We start from the raw sequence: 19,710 nt of genomic DNA on the forward strand, positions 1-19,710 counted from the left end.
GACAAATGAATTAGAGTTTGGCAGAGAAGGCAGCGAGAGTTCGGCAGAGAAGGCAACGAGAGTTCGGCAGAGAAGGCAGCGGAGAGTTCGGCAGAGAAGGCAGCGAGAGTTCGGCAGAGAAGGCAGCGGAGAGTTCGGCAGACAAAGCAGCAAGAGTTCGACAGTCAAAGGAGCGAGAGTCCAGCAGGCAAAGCAGTGAGAGTTCGGCAGACAAAGCAGCCAGAGTTCGGCAGACAAAGCAGCGACAGTTCGGCAGACAAAGCAGCGACAGTCCGGCAGGCAACGGAGCGAGTGTTCGGCAGGCAAAGCAGCGAGAGTTCGGCAGTCAAAGCAGCGAGAGTTCGGCAGACCAAGCAGCGAGAGTTCGGCAGACGAAGCAGCGAGAGTTCGACAGTCAAAGGAGCGAGAGCCCGGCAGGCAAGGAGCGAGAGTTCGGCAAAGCAGCGAGAAATCAAAGATAAAGCAGAAAGCGGTTTCAGCAGACAAAGCAATGAGAGTCCGGCAGACAAAGCAGTGAGGGTCAGCAGACAAATCAGCGAGAGTTTGGCAGACACAGTGAGAGTTCGGCAAAGCAACGAGAATTCGGAAGACAAACCAGAAAGGGTTCAGCAGACAAAGCAGCGGGAAGTCAGCAGACAAAGTAGCGAGGGTTCGGCAGACAAAGCATAGAACATAGACCAGTACAGCACAGAACAGGCCCTTCGGCCCTCGATGTTGTGCCGAGCAATGATCACCCTACTTAAACCCACGTAACCCGTATACCCGTAACCCAACAATCCCCCCATTAACCTTACACTACGGGCAATTTAGCATGGCCAATCCACCTAACCCGCACATCTTGGACTGTGGGAGGAAACCGGAGCACCCGGAGGAAACCCACGCACACACGGGGAGGACGTGCAGACTCCACACAGACAGTGACCCAGCCGGGAATCGAACCTGGGACCCTGGAGCTGTGAAGCATTGATGCTAACCACCATGCTACCGTGAGGCCCCTCGCTGCCCCGTGAAGCAGCGAGGGTTCGGCAGACAAAGCAGCGAGGGTTCGGCAGACAAAGCAGCAGGCTGTGGCCTTCTGATTTTACCATGGTCAGGAAAAGGATGGTGCGAGTGAGGGAGGGATGGGGATCAAAAATGGAGGAGCTTTTGTTTCGCCAGTTTGAGGCTATTGTAGCTTTTTATAGATGGAAGTGGGAGCTGCATGGTGGTATGAGCGACTGACCATGGAGTGAGATACAAGAAGCCATTCAGGCAGGGGGAATTAATAGGGATGTAAGGGTAGTAGTGGACAGTGTAACTGGGGGTAGATACAGTTCTCTGCAGCCAAGAATGAACGTCCAGCATGATGTGTTGTCTGCCCAGTGCCAAGTTCAAGATATATGCCCTGGACTGGAGAGTAACATCCAGTGGGAGGGAAGAATCCAGTTTGTCGTGGTCCACATAGGTACCAATGATAGTAAATAGGACTAAAAAAGGGTTCTGCTAGGGGAGAAATTCAAATGAACAAGAAAGTACAGCACAGGAACAGGCCCTTCGGCCCTCCAAGCCTGTGTCGACCATTCTGCCCGTCTAAGCTAAATCGTCTACCACTTCCGGGGTCCGTATCCCTCTATTCCCTCTATTCCCATTCTATTGATGTATTTGTCAAGATGCCCCTTAAATGTCACTATTGTCCCTGCTTCCACCACCACCTCCGGCAGCGAGTTCCAGGCACCCACTACCCTCTGTGTAAAAAACTTGCCTCGTACATCTCCTCGCATTTTAAACCTATGCCCCTAGTAATTGACCCTCTGCCCTGGGAAAAAAGCCTCTGACTATCCATTCTGTCTGTGCCCCTCATAATTTGTAGACCTCTATCAGGTTGCCCCTCAACCTTCGTCGTTCCAGTGAGAACAAACCGAGTTTATTCAACCACTCCTCATAGCTAATGCCCTCCATACCAGGCAACATCCTGGTAAATCTCTTCTGCACTCTCTCTAAAGCCTCTACATCCTTCTGCTAGTGTGGCGACCAGAATTGAACACTACTCCAAGTGTGGCCTAACTAAAGTTCTGTGCAGCTGCAACATGACTTGCCAATTCTTATACTCATTGCCCCGGCCAATGAAGGCAAGCATGCCGTATGCATTCTTGACTACCTTCTCCACTTTCAGTGACCTATGGACCTGTACAACTAGATCTCTCTTGACTGTCAATACTCTTGAGGGTTCTACCATTCACTGTATATTCTCTACCTGTATTAGACTTTCCAAAATGCATTACCTCACATTTGTCCGGATTAAACTCCATCTGCCATCTCTCTGCTCAAGTCTCCAAATGATCTAAATCCTGCTGTATCCTCTGACAGTCCTCATCGCTATCCGCAATTCCACCAACCTTTGTGTCGTCTGCAAACTTACTAATCAGACCAGTTACATTTTCCTCCAAATCATTTATATATACTACGAACAGCAAAGGCCCCACTGATCCCTGTGGAACACCACTAGTCACAGCCCTCCAATCAGAAAAGCAGCCTTCCATTGCTACTCTCTGCCTTCTATGACCTAGCTAGTTCTGTATCCATCTTGCCAGCTCACCCCTGATCCCGTGTGACTTTACCTTTTGTACCAGTCTGCCATGAGCAACCTTATCAAAAGCCTTACTGAAGGCCATGTAGACAACATCCACTGCCCTACCTGCATCAATCATCTCTGTGACCTCTTCCAAAAACTCTATCACGTTAGTGAGACACAACCTCCCCTTCACAAAACCATGCCTCCTCTCGCTAATACATCCATTTGCTCCCAAATGGAAGTAGATCCTGTCTCGAAGAATACTCTCCAGTAATTTCCCTACCATTGACGTAAGGCTCACCGACCTGTAATCCCCTGGATTATCCTTGCTACCCTTCTTAAACAAGGAACGACATTGGCTATTCTCCAGTCCCTGGGACATCACCTGAAGACAGTGAGGATCCAAAGATTTCTGACAAGGCCTCAGCAATTTCCTCTCGAGCCTCCTTCAGTATTCTGGGGTAGATCCCATCAGGCCCTGGGAACTTATCTACCGTAATATTTTCAAGACGCCCAACACCTCGTCGTTTTGGATCTCAATGTGGCCCAGGCTATCTACACACCCTTCTCCAGATTCAACATCCACCAATTCCTTCTCTTTGGGAGGCAAACTCCCAAAGGTCTCTGGATCATTACCTGACCAAGAGAAAATTGGCGTGGGTAAGTAAGATGCATGGCTCTGAGATTAGTGTGGGAGAAATGGGTTTTGATTCATGGTATCAGTACCGGGGAAGGTGGAGCAGTTACTAATCTTTTCTTTCAGTGGAAAATGTTGTTTGGCAGTCGTTCCAAGTCTACAAGTACAGGGAACAATACCTTCTGAGTCCGTCTGAGTAATGGAATTAAAGGTACCTGCCCTGTTTGTAGAAAAAATGGGGAAAATTCCAGCAGCTTTTACTATACTGCAGACAGAGCCGGACAACATTTACATCAGGAAGCCAGATATCAACAATGGCACCCTTCACCAAAGGAAGCCTGGCTCAGTTTCACTTGTTCTTCACAAAATATGAATAAACAACGGACAAGCGAATACCACAAGCTCGTCCGTCAGTGGGTCATTTTACTAAGCCTAAATAAAATAGCTTCTGAATATTCCCTGGCATTCTGAGCCTGGCAAAAGTTTGCCCTTGCAGCTTTCTGATTTAAAAATCTGACTGTGACTCTGTCGCCATGTTCACAACACAACAGGAAGGCCTAGGCCTAGACCAGACAAACCCTGTCAATATTAAAGTTTACCTCATTAGCTGCCTTTCACTTCAATCCTTTTCTTTTTAAACTTGGGTGAATTAAAAAAAACTTGGGTGAATATACTCTGTAGTAAGTCAAAACCCTTAAATCCAACTTTTGATTTGAGAAAACGCCACCAGCCCTTTGTTGCTTAATGAGAACACAGGAATGCTGGTCAGTTCTTTCTTTCCATGCATGAGAGCTGACTAGTAACAATTCAGATGCCCATATAAAAGTAAATATTATTTCTGCCTTTAAAATATGATTTGCTTTAATAAAATGGTGGGCCCAGGTTCTGCAGCCACACTGATGGGACTTGCTAATGCCAGTTCAAGAGTTTAGCACCAAATGCTCTTTTTACTCAACCTCACGTTAACGCTGTTTCTTCTCGAATTGAAACAATTTTCATTGATATAGTGCATAGAAAGGCATTTATTTTTAACATAGGAAATTAAACCAAAGCATTTCACAGAGGTGTAATGATGAATAAATGAATTTTGAACCAAAGGAGGAGATATTAACAAAGGCTGGGGAATTTGAAAGGAGTTTTTGAAAAATGCTGCGTATTAGGAGTCAAAAACAGTTGTGGGAATATTTAATCAGAAGGAAGTTCTTTAGTTGCGTGACGCACAAGGTCATTCTACAGATCATAATCTATTTCTAAATCGACAGCCTTGTTAAGTTGCATTCCACACGGACAAAGTTACTGCCGCATCTGCAATGCACGAAGATGGAGTGCTCTCCCTGGACTATGAAATACTGGTTTTTTTTGCAAATGTATCTGCTTTCAGATTTTCTCGCCACATGAAGGAAACTCCTCACAAAATGTTGGCATGCAGCATGCTGCTGGTACCTTAATCCCCCATGACATTGTTTGCAAACAAAATAATTCTTCTGCTTGTTTACTCAATGTGAGTTAAAGGATTACATAAATGTTTGGTAAACTTTTTTGTTCAGGATAGAGCAAATCCAAACTGTTGTGAACCATTTCATAATAATGGCCGTTGTGTAAGTGAAAGATTGCTTAATTTCAGATCAGTTAATTTGTTGTGTTTTAAATTGAAAGATGCCAATTTTCATCGAGGGAATGCTTTTTAATGTACAGAACTAGAAATGTTTTCACTCGATGTAGCAGCAAAAATGACAATACCTACTGGAATGGGTTCTGCATTCATCCTGTGTTCAAAATTTCAAAGGGTTATCTTGTATCTTATTGCTAAAATGAGTGCCTTGTCCTTTCTTATATTTGACCCTGGAGTGCTTAATATATAAAATAAGCAATATATTTGAAAACCAGTTCATTAATTCAATATTGACAGCAGCCTGTATCTTGCAACAACAACCTGTGCTTCTATGGTGCCTTTGAAGTAATAAAATGTCCCACGGTGCTTCTCTCTCTCTCTCTCTCTCTTCAGGTACCATTGGCGATCAAGGACCTCCAAACTCTGGTCCACGGTTATGCTTGGCAAGAAGCCATTACCTTCTGCAGGTTCTGGCTAACCAGAATACTCTCCCACTCTTACCGCCCGCCATAGGTGTATTTGGAAGGATTTGCAAGTTGATAATCAATCTGTTTGACCATGCTATGTATGGACCTTCCGTGGTCATCAAGACCTGGAGCGGGCCTTGAGGTTTCTAGCTCAGGAACACGACTGCTGTGCCACAAGACCTCTATCATTCAAAACAGTGTTACATAGCGATTTTTGACACTGGACCACAGAAGGCAATATGAAGCTGGACTTCAGGAGGGTCGTAAAACAGGGGAGAGTTGTAAAACAGGAAAAGTGGATAAGTGTATGGATGGAGTTCCAGAGCTTAAGGTCGAAGCAGCTGAAGACATGGCTAGTGGTGATAATAATAATAATTATTATTATTAGTATTATTGTTATTAAATCAGGAATGTTCAAGATATCAGCACTAGAGGAGTGCAGATATCTGAGGGATGGAGGAGATTACAAAGTGAGGGAGAGGCGAGACCATGGTGGGATTTGAAAACCAGGATAAGAATTTTAAAATCAAAGTATTGCTTAACCAGAAACCAGTGCAGTGAGCAGAGAGGCAATAGAGGAATGGCACTGGTGCAAGTCAGGACAGGGGAGCAGACTTTTGGAATGCCTTGTAGAGGGTTGAATGTGAGGCCAACCAAGACTATAGGTAACAACGGCATGATAAGCTATTCAACAACAGGCATGTTGAGGCAGGAAAGGAGCGGAAAGATGTTATAAGTGGTAGTCTTAGTGATGGTGAGACCAGTGGTTAGATCTTCATTTTAGGGTTAAAAAAAAACACCTAAGTTGCAAAGACTGGTTCAGCATCTGAGAGTTGCCAGGAAAAGTGATGATGTGGAGATACCGGCGTTGGACTGAGGTGAGCACAGGTGAATGGCGAGGTGGAAGGAGCCGCGCTCCGAAAGCTCGTGTTTTGAATCAAACCTGTTGGACTTTAACCTGTGTTGTAAGACTTCCTACCGAGGAAAAGTGATGGAATCAGTGCAAGCAGACAGAGTTTGTAGCAGAGCCGAAAGACAGTGGCTTTGGACTTGAAAACTTTTGCTTTATGTTGTTTGAAGCAAGTTATTTCTATTCAAAAAATCATCAAATCCTCTTGAATGCCTTCCAGACCCGAACCACTTGTGTGAAAAAGTTTTTTCTCACATCAGGAGCACAATCTACCAGTCACATCGCGCCGACTGGGAGCATGACATGGCCAGTCGATGCTGGGTGAAGCTTCCCATGGGCTTCCTGGCAGCCACGGCACCTTGCAGGATCTACCCAAGTCCCACGAGGCGGTGCCCATCCCTTCAGGCTGCGCGCACTTAAGTAGGTGTTAAACCTACTTGAGCTTACTTACCCGCGATCTACCAGCCACCCGGGATCCCCCACGCCCCAGTGCGGCCTCAGGTGGGTGCTGTTCAGTACTGGACTATACAAACGTGGACCAGACAGAACAGCCCCCAGCGGAGATCTCCCAGGCCATTGGAGGCCCTTGGGTGTCAGGGATACGGCTGGGTGGCCTCCTGGCTCTCTCCTTAGAATGCACTGCCAAGGTGCATGGGTGGCACCGCAAAGCCAGCAGGAGCACTCCCAGGGTGGCAGTGCCAGGTGGCCCAGGTACGAGGGTGACACTGCCATGGGTCAGGGCCTGAGATGGGTCATGCCTATGAAAGGAGGGTGGAATGGGGAGTAATGAAGGGTGGGGATGGGAGTGCAGTTGAAGTGCAGGTAGCAGGTGGGGGTCCTGAAAGGGGGGGGGGGGGGGTACCTGTAAGAGAGTGTGCCCCCCCCCCCAAACTGGAGAAACTCATATAAATCCCATAGCCAAGCTGCAACCCCCGATGGAGTAACCGACCACCAATTCAAAAGAATCCGTTAGTGGGCAACCAGAGAGGCGAAGGCCATGACATCTGCCCCCTTCCCCTCCGACACCGCAGAGATTGGCCACCATAGGGTCCGGCTTCACCTCAGTCCCTGTAAATCACTTTTTATCTGTTCCTCCTCATTCTAGACCCTTTACAAGCGGGAACGTTTTCTCCCTATCGACTCTGGCCTGCCCCCTCATGATTTTGAACATCTCTGTCAAATCTGCTCTTAGCCTTCTTTTCACCAAGCAGTCCCAACCTCTCTAATCTATCCTCATAACTTTTTTATAAATGTTTTTGAACAAGGTATAATTACCGTTATGTACACAGAAAAAGAAACATATATATACACATATCTAGAAGAGAAGGGCACACCCCAACATAAAATACAATAAAATATGAAATAGAATAACTGGTATTGTGCACCAGCTCGACAGCGGCAGCTCTGTACACCTGGCAAAATTATTTACACCACGTAAGTAGGCGACTGTTTATGGGGTGGGGGGGGGGGGGGGGGGGGGGGGGGGGGGGGGGGGGGGGGGGCAATATACATTTGGGTGCCGGGGAGATAATTACAGTGTGCTATACTTGACTGTGTTTCGTGTTGTTGTCGCCTGCTTCTCCCGGACGGATCTTGTTGCCCTCCCTCGCTCGCCTCCGCTTCTGCTGCTCCTCCCGTCCTCCATCTTTATTCTCCTCGTTCCCTGCTCCTGGAGATGTCATGCACGTTTTCGTATCCCGTGCATTCCTTCCGGCTCCCGTTTCCCGGCCCCCCCCCCCGGTTGGTTCTCCTCTCTTGCCCCCACCCCCCCCCTCCACGGTTCGCCTTTCTTTCCGGTTTAGCTGTTTCCCCCCCCCCCCCCCCCCCCCCCCCCCTCCCAGTCTATCTCTCCCTTTCATGCCTTGGCTACCTTCCCCTGATTCTTGACTAATTTCCCCTGATTCTTGGCTACCTGGCTATTCTTCCTTGTTCGTTGGCCACAAACAGGTCCCGGAACATTCGCTTGAATGGCTCCCACGTTCTGTGGAAGCCGTCATCTGACCCTCGGATGGTGAATTTGATTTTCTCCATGTGGAGAAATTCCGAGGAGGTCAGGACAGCCAGTCTGCAGCTCTGGGTGGTGCTGCTGACCGCCAGCCAAACAGGATTCTACGGAGGGCGATCAGGGAGGCAAAGGCAAGGGCGTCCGCCCTCCTCCCAGGAATAGATCTGGCTGGTCCGAGACCCCGAAGACGCCACTTTCGGGCATGGCTCCTACCCTCACTCCCACCACTTGGACATTGCCTCAAAGAAGGCTGTCCAGTACTCCACAGGTCTGGGGGCAAGACAACATGTGGGCGTGGTTGGCCGGGCGTACTTGGCACCGTTCACATCTATCCTCCACCTCCGGGAAGAACCCTACTCATGTTCTTGTTAAGTGGGCTCTATGTACCACTTTTAGCTGCGTCAGGCTGAGCCTTGCGCACGTGGCGCGGTGGAGTGACCCTATGCAGCGCTTCGCTCCAGAGTCCCCATCCTATCTCAATCCCCAGGTCCTACTTCCCATTTCTTTCTTGTTGCGTCCAGTACTAGTGTCAGGACATTTCTGTCAGTCGGGCATACATGTCACTACAGTTTCCCTTGTCTAGTATGCTTGCGTCCAGTAGTTCTTCCAGTCGTGTCTGTCGTGGAGGTTGTGGGAACGTCCTTGTCTCCTTTCGTAGGAAGTTTTTTAAGCTGTAGATACCTTAGCCGTTCCCCCTGGCTAGCCGAAATTTCTCTGTCAGTTTGTCCAGTGTTGTGATCTGCCATCCTGTATAGGTCCCGAACTGTCAGTGTCCCTCCGTCCTGCCCCCAACCTTTTGAAGTGGTGTCCAGTCAGGCTGGTGTAAACCTATGGTTGTTGCAGATGGGAGCTCTTGTCCGACATTTTGGTCAGGCCAAATTGCTGCCGCAGTGGTTCCAGATTGGAGGGTGGCTGTCACCACCGGGCTGCTGGAGTGTTTTTTGGGTGGGGATGGGAGTGCTGCCGTGGTGAGGGCCCCACGCAGGAGGCCTCCTCCGCGTGCACCCACTCGGCCTCTGGTTCCTGGATCCATCCCCTTACTCGCTCGGCTGTCACCGCCCAGTGGTAGAATTGCAGGTTTGGGAGGGCTAGCCACCCCCTGGATTTCGTTTTTTTTGTAGGACCCTCGCTTTTGCTCATGTTGAGTTTGTAGCCCGAGAAGGCTCCAAACTCTTTCAGGAGCACAATGATTCCGTCCATGCTGCTCTGTGGGTCCGAAATGTAGAGGAGCAGGTCATCTTTATAGAGTGAGACTGTGCTCTCTGCCTCCCCTTTGTATCCCCCTCCAGCTTTTTGCTGCCCTGAGCGCGATTGCTAGTGGTTCGAGTCGCTCGGTGCGAATAGCAGCGGGGACAGTGGTGCATCCTTGTCTGGTGCCCCCTGTGCAGTTGGAAGTATTGGGAGTTGGTATTGTTGGTCCGTACGCTCGCCATGGAGCGTTATATAGGAGCTTACCAGGAGGTGAACCCTGTTCCAAGCCCGAACCGCTTGTGAGGTATTTCCATTCGACTCTGTAGAAGGCCTTTTCTGCATCCAGGGAGACGATCACCTCTTGTGCTCTCTCCTCGGAGGGGGTCATTATCATGTTCAGCAGGCGCTGATGTTCGAGGTAAGCTGTCTACCTTTGATGAAGCCCGTCTGGTCCTCTGTGACCACCTCAGGTACACAGTCTTCTAGCCTTTTGGCTAGGATTTTGGCTGTCTGCGTTCAGCAGTGAGATGGGTCTGTATGACCCACATTCCGGTGGGTCTTTGTCTTTCTTAGATATCAGCGAGATTCAGGGCCTGTGCTAGTGTGGGTGGCAGTGTTGCCCCTAGCTAGCGAGTCTGCAACATTTCCCGCAGGTGCGGGGCCAACGCTGTCGCAATTTGTTTGTAGAAGTCTGCGGAATCCGTCCGGTCCCGGCGCCTCTCACCGTCTGCATGGAGCTAATGCTGTCCTGATCTCTCCCCAGTGCTAGTGGTGCTTCAAGGCCCCGTTTTCTGCCCTCCCCCACGACTGGAATATCCAGTCCATTAAGGAACCGTTTCATCCCAGACTCCCCCCTTGGGGGCTCTGAGGTGCACAGCTCTTGGTAGAAGGCCTTGAAGGTTTTGTTAATCTTTTCTGGTTCTGTTTCCAACGTGCCTCCGGTACCCCTGATTTGTGGAATTTCTCTGGTGGCCGCCTGCTTTCTCAGCTGGTGTGCCAACAGGCGGCTGGCTTTGTCTCCGTGTTCGTACAGGGTCCCACGCGCCTGGCGGAGTTGGTGCACTGATTTCCTGGTGGAGAGCAGGTCAAAGTTCCTTTGTAGTTCTTTCCTCTCCGCCAGGATCTCTACGGTTGGGGCCTCGGAGTAGTATTTACGGTCTACCTCCAGTATGGAGTCGACCAGCTGCTGCCTAGCCACCCTTTCCTCCTATCTCTTTGCGCTTTGAAAGCGATGATTTCCCCTCTTAGTATGGCCTTTAGCGCTTCCCAGAACGTGGCGGGTGAGAACACCCCGTTCTGGTTGTTATCCGTGTACTCTGCTATGGCCCGCGCTATCCTTTCGCTGAAGGCCTTGTCAGCTAGTAAGGGACCGTCCAACCTCCATGTGGGGCGCTGCGCCCTGCCCGTCTCTAGCCGCACGTCCATGTAATGTGGAGCGTGGTCTGATATCACAATTGCGGAGTACTCCACTTTGTCTATCCCTGGAAGCACCGTTTTCCCCACCACAAAGAAGTCAATTCTGGTGTATACGTTGTGTACTGGGGAGAAGAAGGAGAATTCCTTCTCCCCCGGGTGGGTGAACCTCCAGGGGTCCACCATTCCCATCTGCTCCATAAAGTGACTGAGCTCCCTTGCCATGCTTGAGGATTTCCCCGTTTTGGGTTTGATCTGTCCGTCATTGGATCCTGTACACAGTTGAAGTCCCCCCCCCATCATTAGTCGATGCATCGCTATGTCCGGGATTTCTGCCATGGTCTTTTTGATGAAGCTAGTGTCGTCCCAGTTGGGCATACATGTTGATAGTACCACGGTGCCCCATCCAGGGCCCCGCTGACCATGACTTACCGTACCCCCGGGTCCGTAACGTCATTGTCACCTTAAACATCGTCCTCTTGCCAATCAATATCACCACCTCCCTGGCCCTTGTCCCATAGCAGGAATGGTAGGTTTGTCCACCCCAGCCCTTTCTTACCCCGCAGTGTTCCTGCTCATCTAGGTGGTCTCTTGGAGGAAGACAAGTCGGCCCTCATTTCTGAGGTGGGTGGGGGACTCGGATCTCTTCACTGGGGTGTTGAGCCTCTTACGTTCCAGGTGACTATCCTGGTGGGGGCTTCTGCCCCCTGTTCCTGTGGGATTAACCATACTTATCTGGGGACGCGCCCCTGCCCTCCGGGAGTTTCCCTTGTTAGGGGGCCGTCCAGGATGGCCGCTGTCGCTGCTCTCTCCATGCGGTCGGGTCCCTGCACTCCGGGGTTTCCCCTTGTCCCGGGGGCACCCGCCATGGCCGTCCACTGTGTGTCCGCCACACGGGTAATCCCCTGCACTCTGGGGTCTGTCTTCACCCAGAGACCATACTGGGTGGGTGCTTGCAGCGGTTCCTTGTTTCGAGCCCTTGGTTGTGGCACTTTGTAGCCCTGTTCCTTTTCTAGCCTCTTTTGTCCCTCCTTCCCTGCATCCCCCTTCCCCGGTCTCTCGCACCCTGTGTACCCCCCACCCCCGGTGTCTCCCTTTTCCCTCCTCCCCCGTATACCTCTCCTTTGCCCTCTTTTCCCTGTTCCTGTCCCCGTTTGCTCTCCCGACTCTGATGGGTGTTCCCCCCCATCCCCTGCCTGGCGCCTTCCCCCCTGTTGGGGGTGCGCTGCGGCCCTGCTTCGTTGCGTGCCCCCGGCGCTAGCTTTCCTGCTATTATGGTGGCCCCCCTCTCGGGGGTTACTGTCTCGCTTCTCCCCTGCCTGGCCTCTGCGGTTGTCTGCCCGCTCTTCCCCCATCCTACCCTGCACCCCTCTCGCTTGCTCTCCCTTCTCCATTATCTCTGTTCCCTCGTGCTGGGGCCTGGCCTCCCACCTGGAGCGGTCCCTCGGGCAGTGTTCAGGGTTGCTCTTGCCGTGGCGGGCGGGGGGGGGGCCTGACATTGCCTCACCCCTCCCCACCCCCCCCCCTCGGCGTGTCGTTGCCCCTTGCCAGGGGTCACTCGTCCCTACCCTCGCTGGTGGTTTTCCAGCCCGTGCTCCTCGACAAACTTGTTTGCCTCAGCGGTTGCTGTAAAGAAGTATTCCCTGTTTTGGTATGTGACCCAGAGTTTTCGCTGGGTACAGCAGACCAAAACGCACTCTGCCCCTGTGAAGGGCTGCTTTCGCTCTATTGAACTCTGCCCGTCTCCTGGCTATGTCTGCCCCAATATCCTCATAAATTCGAATGGCGTGTCCTTCCCATTTGCAGGCTCTATTTTTCCTGGCCCAGCACAGGTTTTTTCCATATCCTGGTACTGGTGCAGTTTAGCTATGACTGCTCTCGGGTGGTCTCCTGCCTGGGCTCTCGGGCGCAGTGACCGGTGTGCTCTGTCCATTTTCTGCTGGGTTGGGAAAGGTTTTCCTCCCCACTAAGTTGCCGGCATCTCGGCCACGTATGCTGTGGGGTTTCTACCCTCGATCCCCTCTAGCAGGCCCACTATCCTGACATTTTGCCTTCTCGAGCGATTTTCCTGGTCGTTTACTCTGCCCTTCAGGCTCCCTTGTGTTGCGGCCAGTCTTGCCACCTCCCTCTCCGGGGTCGTGACCCGGTCGCTCATGTCAGTCGCTGCTTTCTCCAGCTTAATGGTCGCCTCCTGGGCTTCCAGTTTCCCCCCTTGGGCATCCAATTTCTCCTCTAGTTTGGCCAGGGCCTGCTGCACCCCTGTAATGGCCCTGGCAACTGCTGCCTGAACTGCGGCCTCTATGTCTGCCTTCGCCTCTGCCTTGTTTACCTGCGGATGCTCCCTCAGCACCTTGGTAAAGGCTGCCTTCCAATTCCCGCTCTCCCCTGGCCCCGGGAGAGAGGGTACCTGTCTGTCCAGCTCTTTTTGATGCGGCGATACTTCCGTTCTGTCGCTTCGTGCGCTGGTTCGCTTGCCAGAGCTGGCTTGCCCATTGCCCCTTCTCCCTCTGCTTTGGCCCCCTTCAGGCATTTTTTTCCTCCCCCTTCCCTTCTTTTAGAACATAGAACATAGAACAGTACAGCACAGAACAGGCCCTTTGGCCCTCGATGTTGTGCCGAGCAATGATCACCCCACTCAAACCCACGTATCCACCCTATACCCGTAACCCAACAACCCCCCCCCTTAACCTTACTTTTTAGGACCTATGGGCAATTTAGCATGGCCAATCCACCTAACCCGCACATCTTTGGACTGTGGGAGGAAACCGGAGCACCCGGAGGAAACCCACGCACACACAGGGAGGACGTGCAGACTCCACACAGACAGTGACCCAGCTGGGAGTCGAACCTGGGACCCTGGATCTGTGAAGCATTTATGCTAACCACCATGCTACCGTGCTGCCCCTTGTTTTTCTTTTCTCCCCTTTTCCGCACCCTTTTTTTTGTTTCTTCCCCTTTTCTTCTCTGCTCCCTTCTTTCCTTTACCACTTTATTTTTTCTCTTTTATAAAACTCTTCTCAGGTGGGCTTGTTTTGGGTGAGAAAAAAAGAGTGCAAAAAGAGAGAAAATAATATATTTATCCCCCGCTCTCTTTAACGGTTTTCTTTTCAGAGTTTTGTTTTTGCAAGAGTTCTTTTTCCTTCCTTTTCCCTCACTCACCCAGAGTCGAGAGAGAGGCTTCTGGTCCAGAGTCCCTTTGTTCCTGCCTCGTGGCGGTCACTGCCGGTTGGGGGGGGTTGGTTGGGTCGGTCCCCGCTGCTCTGTCCGGGCCGCCGCTCGTCGCACCCCGCGCTCTTCCGGTGGGGGTGGTTGGGTCGCTGGTCGCTCCTCCGTTCCCTCCTCTCCGCAGGCTCGGCCCCGCTTCGGTCCGGGCCGCTGCCGCTCCGCTCCTGGCCTGCGCTCTGGTGCCGTGGTGGGGGGGGGGAGGGGGAGGTGGACCTGCCGCCGCCGGATTGCTCCGCCGCTGAGGGTTCCCCTGTCACCAATTTCGCGGGGGTTTGACTCTTCCCCTTCCCTCCTCTTCCCGCTGCGGAGACCTCCCGAAAAAAGGCCCCGACCTCGTTGACCCGCGGGAGCCCCCTTCTATGTGACCGCTCCGCTCGCCGACCGGAAGTCAAGTCATCTATCCTCACAACTGAAGTTTCTCATCCCTGGAACCATTCTTGTAAAGTTCTTCTGCACTCTCTCCAGTGTGTTCACATCTTCCCCTCGGGCGAACTGTACACATTATTCCAGTTGAAGTCTCACTAATCAGTGTCTTATATAAATTCAGGGTAGCCTCCTTGCTCTTGAGCTCTATGCTCCCATTAATAAAGCCCAGGATACCATATGCTTTATTAACTGCTCTTTCCACCCGACCTGCCACCTTCGATACCCATACCTATACACCCAGATCCCTCTACTTCTGCACCCCTTTAAGAATTTTACAACTAGGACCGTACGGCGGCTCAGTGGTTAGCACTGTTGCCTCACAGCACCGAGGACCCGGGTTCGATCACAGCCCCGAGTCACTGTCCATGCGGACTTTGCACATTCTCCCCGTGTCTGCGTGGGTCTCACCCCCACAACCCAAAGATGCGTAGGATAGGTCTTAATTGGAAAAAAAATGAAATGGGTACTTTAAATTTAAAAAAAAAGAGAATTTTATCCCTTGTTTTATGTTGTCTCTCCCTGTTCTTCCTACCAAATGTATCACCTCACACTTCTCCACATTGAACTTTATTGGAATGCTTTGGATTCTAAATTGTTTGGCGATTATTATATCTTTATTGAAGAACCTTTATTAAGAGGTGGCACGATAGCACATTGGTTAGTACTGTTGCTTCACAGCACCAGGGACCGTGTTCGATTCCCGGCTGGGTCACTATCTGTGCGGAGTCTGCACGTTCTCCCTGTGTCTGCGTGGGTTTCCAACGTGCTCTCCGGTTTCCTCCCACAAATAAAATTTATATGTTGGAGCTGCATTAGCCAATGTTAGTCAGCAAGGACAGGGTAGTGAATGGGACTGGGTTCTGGATATGATACATGCAGAATAGCTTTGGACGAGCTGAAGGTTCAAGAAGGGGAAGGGTGGGAGGCCAACCAGGAAAGCATGGCAACGGTTGAGTTTGAACATGACAAAGGGATAGATGAGGGTTTCATCAGAGGATTGGCAGTGAATGAGGTGGGTTAAGTTACAGAGAAAGCAGCCGGCACTTTTGTTCTTAATTTGGAGTATCCAATTATTTTTTCCAATTAAGGGGCACTTTAGTGTCGCCAATCCAACTAACCTGCTCATCTTTGGGTTGTGGGGATGAGACCCACGCAGTCATGGGGAGAATGTGCAGACTCCACATGGACAGTGACCCAGGGCCGGGATTGAACCCGGGTCCTCAGCGCTGTGAGGCAGCAGTGCTAACCGCTGTGCCACCCTACAGGCAGTTTTTGTGATGGAGAAAATATGAGACTGGAAGCTCACTGGTTAATTCCTTTGCAGACAAAGGAATTTCAGGCATCATGTGCTAACCTTTGCACAGTGTAAGTTCAAGGCATTAATGATGGTTTATTCCGAGTTTAGAATTGTACGGCACAGAAACAGAATAATTGTCTCAAGTTTGAGCACACGGTGCCTTTATCTACCACATCCTGTTTCTGTTGTACTGTCCAGTGGTGAGATGTCCATTTCTATTTATTGTTGCTTGGGGGTGGAACTTAGGATTCCAAAGTGCAGTTGTGCACTTGTGGTGAAGTACTGTGCACGATTACGAATAGTGAATGCCTATTCGTTTTCAAGAATGTTGTTTATTAATTATATTACCTAAAATATTTTTTTTCCCTGACAGAAAAACATTTAGTGGTACTTCGGGATGGAAGAACATTAATCGGATATTTGAGGAGCGTAGATCAATTTGGTGAGTATTGTAACAGGAGCATTAACGGTGTTTGTGCATCAGTCACGTTTGACCATGGAAATTTGCAACGGCCATGTGGCTAGAACTGTTAAATATCTCCATGGACAATTGAAAGAAAGAACAATGTTCCTGTGGTAATGGTTTAGAATCGGTACTGTTATTGCAGAATTCTTCGAGCCAGGAGGAAAGTTTAGCACTGAAACTATGAAAACACCGATCACAATAAGTGTAGAGTTCAGGTTGAGTATGTTTTGACATTGAATGCGGCAGCAACAAAATATGTAATACAAATATCAGCACCCCTTTCAAAATTAAAAATCTGCAAAGAAATCTGATCAACAAGAACGTCCATTTTATTTTTTTAAAGCATTTTTAGATGAATCACGGGCAGAATGCAGCTTAGTACAATTGAAAAAAACAGCAGGCAACTTAAGAAATTGACACTTATGGTTACAGGGAACACCAAGAGACCCGGATTTTCATTTGCCAAGCCAGTAGTTTGTAATGTGCTTAAACAAGGTCAACTGTTGAGCTTGTATGTATGTATAGTGGGAAGACTTCCATAAAGTAGGATAATTAATATGCAAAGCTTTACTTGCTAGTATTTCTCGGCATTTGGAAGGTTGAGTTTTGAACTCATAATAAAAGCAAGATTAATTGTCACTCAAGAGTGCCCCAGTGTGGCATTTCGCACAAGTAGGCCTGTATTGCACCAAAGTTCACATCCAGAAAATAAAGCTGAGCTTTTTTCAATAGCCTCACTTAAACCACCTTCATTTCTTGGCTCTTTAACAGTTGGTGAAATGCGACTGCCAAGCAGCTGATGAGAGCTAACAGCACAGTTCAGATGGGTGTGAAACATTTTGGGTCAATTTTCTCAGCTGCTTTTCTCACCGGCATGGTGGCACAGTGGTTAGCACTGCTGCCTCACAGTGCCAGGGACCCATGTTCAATTCTGACCTTGAGTGACTGTGTGGAGTCTGCACGTTCTCCCCGTGTCTGCGTGGGTGTCCTCCGGGTGCTCTGGTTTCCTCCCAGTGTCCAAACGATGTGCAGGTTAAGTTAGCCTTATGAAGAGGATATGTGATTTAGACCTGACGTTGACCATGTAACACTGTAGTTTCTCTGAAAATCATGCAATTTGGAATTGACCCTGAATTTAAAGATAAGAGCTCGTCTTGAATTGGAACTTCCCACAAATTAGCTTATTTTGACCTCTTGTTCACTTGATCTTCCCAAAAAACAGTTGAAATAATTAAAAAAAAAATTTTTTTTTAATAAATTTAGATTACCCAATTATTTTTTCCAATTAAGGGGCAATTTAGTGTGGCCAATCCACCTACTCTGCACATTTTTGGGTTGTGGGGGCGAAACCCACGCAGACACGGGGAGAATGAGTTGAAATAATTTTAACATACAGGGCGCGATCTAGCAGCCGTATTAGCTGCGGGTACAAATCCCGTAATGACCGCTAAATCTCAGGAGAGGCCAAAAACGGAATTTATGCTGGTTAATATTTCCGATCGTGATCATCCCGGCTTCCCTCTGATGACGTATAGAGTATGAACCTGATTTGCATGAATTTGAGCCCATTATAATATACTTAACGGGCTTAACGTTGCCTCCCTTGCGCTCAACAAATCTTCCCATGCACCAGCTGGCATGAATCACTATTGCTTTTTTAAAATGAGAACCGGGCATCATCTCCTCTGAGAGGGCAGTAGGAGGTGGCTCCACTATCTCCACTGAGCACCAGGGAGAGCAAGGGGACAGAGGCAACTGGACAGCCCTGGTGGTGTTTGAGGGGGTAGGAGAAAGAGGGGGGCAGTGATCGATGGTCACTGGCTTTACTCATGGGTGGGTCACTAAAATCGCTGCCAGTGCAACACAAGTCCGTTAGCGGTGGTAAGAGAGTCTGCTTTCTGGGTATAGGAGTGCGGGGCAGGGGTGTCTCACTGGAGTAGGTGCGGGACGCATGTGATCATTGCCATGCAGCCTAGCCAAATGAGCAGGGTGGATGGGACCCTATAAGTCAGTGCAACTTGAAGCCCACTCTGGGGTGGGACGGTAGGGGGGTGGTCTGGGACTACCTAAGGATTAGCAATCCAGTAAACTAAAGTATGGAGGGATGACGTTAATGAGCTCTCTGAAATCTCCAGCCTGAGTAAGCAGAGTGCTTATTAGCAGTGATTGTGCCCAGTTTGTATCCGGAGATTCATGCTCGTTATACTAATTAGCCCTTATCCCTTATTACCATCAGCGCCCCACAGTTAAAAAATAAAGTAAGAAATAAAGGCCAGGTCCATGGGGTTTGGCCAGATAGCAGGTTTGCCACAGATGTAGGGGGGCAATTGGCTGCATGTGGCTCATCGCACTAGGGAGCCCCCTTTATCAACACTCCCTAAATTCGCAGCTGGTCTGTGACTATGACATGCGCATAATGCATGTGTGTGCCCGTTTCCCAGTGCAGCTTCATCCTTGGCCAGTCCCAGATCCCTGGACTGTTCGAGGGACACCCAGGCAACAGGGATGGTTCCTCGGGGACTCGAAAACCTGATACAACGAGGCACACACTGCGATTCGCGCAGTGATTGAGTGGAGCATTGGACTCCTGACGATATGTTTCTACTGTCTGAACAGGTCCAGTGCAGCCTGACATTATAGCCTCAGAGGGTCTCCTGCATTGTGGATGTTTGCTGCATCCTCCACAACCTTGCTCTGCAGGAGCTGCCAGAGGAGAACTTGGAGCAGCACATGTCCTCAGACAAGGAGGAAATGCAGCAGGGTGCTGAGGAGGAGCCTGCAGAGGAAGTCAGGGTGAGCATGGGCAGGAGAACTAGAAATTGCCTAATCACCTCATGCTTCATGGAGGAGGACCAGTTGGACGGACACCTTGACGCCCTGGGTTTGGGGGGTGGGGCGGGAGGAGGGACACCACTCATTATTCAGGGAGTTGGGGGTGGGGAGTCCACAAGTCCCTGTTGACCATTCAGTGCAGCAGGGTGAGGATAACTTGCAGTGAGGAAAGATCTGTGAGTCTCCTCAGAGACACTGCTAATGTCTGACTCCTGTCTCTCTAATGCCAGCATCCAGCCTCCCTGGCTCATTTCAGAGTGAGGATGAGCGCATACATTCTTCTGTCCTTATGCTTTAATGGGGGATTTGGGGCAAGGGTCTAGAACTCCCTGCATCATGACTGAGTGCTGTCACTGCAAATGAAACAGTTGCACTGAGACATCCTCATTGTTTGGAGAGCATGGAGGCACCGTGAGGCCAAATGTGTCCCGATGATGAGAAACGCAATTCCATTCAGACGGATCTTAAGCTTATGAAGCTGAATAGTGGTGAGCATCAATGTTCTATAATACAGTTAGACACTAGAATTAGACAGATGACAGTGTTCCAGAGCCACACATCCCATAAGACGATAAGAGGTGGAAAGAGTAGGCCACTTAGCCCATCGAATCTGCTCTGCAATTCAGTGAGATAATGGCTGATCTGATATAATGCTCAACTCCACTTTTCTGCCTTATC

General features: G+C 49.9%; 1 protein-coding gene across 3 annotated transcripts in view; it reads left to right on the forward strand.

Moving 5' to 3' along the window:
- The window catches only part of lsm1 (LSM1, U6 small nuclear RNA associated), a 42,146-nt gene that overhangs the window by 13,474 nt on the left and 8,962 nt on the right, over positions 1-19,710 (forward strand). For 2 of the 3 annotated variants that reach the window (XM_038821216.1, XM_038821215.1), the window contains one exon: positions 16,108-16,176. In XM_038821216.1, the coding sequence (XP_038677144.1) occupies positions 16,108-16,176 (69 nt within the window). Of the gene's footprint in view, positions 1-15,676; positions 15,935-16,107; positions 16,177-19,710 lie in introns of those variants that run through there. The other variant, XM_038821214.1, reaches the window with a different exon arrangement.

This window comes from Scyliorhinus canicula, chromosome 16 (genome assembly GCF_902713615.1).
Source record: "Scyliorhinus canicula chromosome 16, sScyCan1.1, whole genome shotgun sequence".
Classification (NCBI taxonomy): Eukaryota; Metazoa; Chordata; class Chondrichthyes; order Carcharhiniformes; family Scyliorhinidae; genus Scyliorhinus; species Scyliorhinus canicula.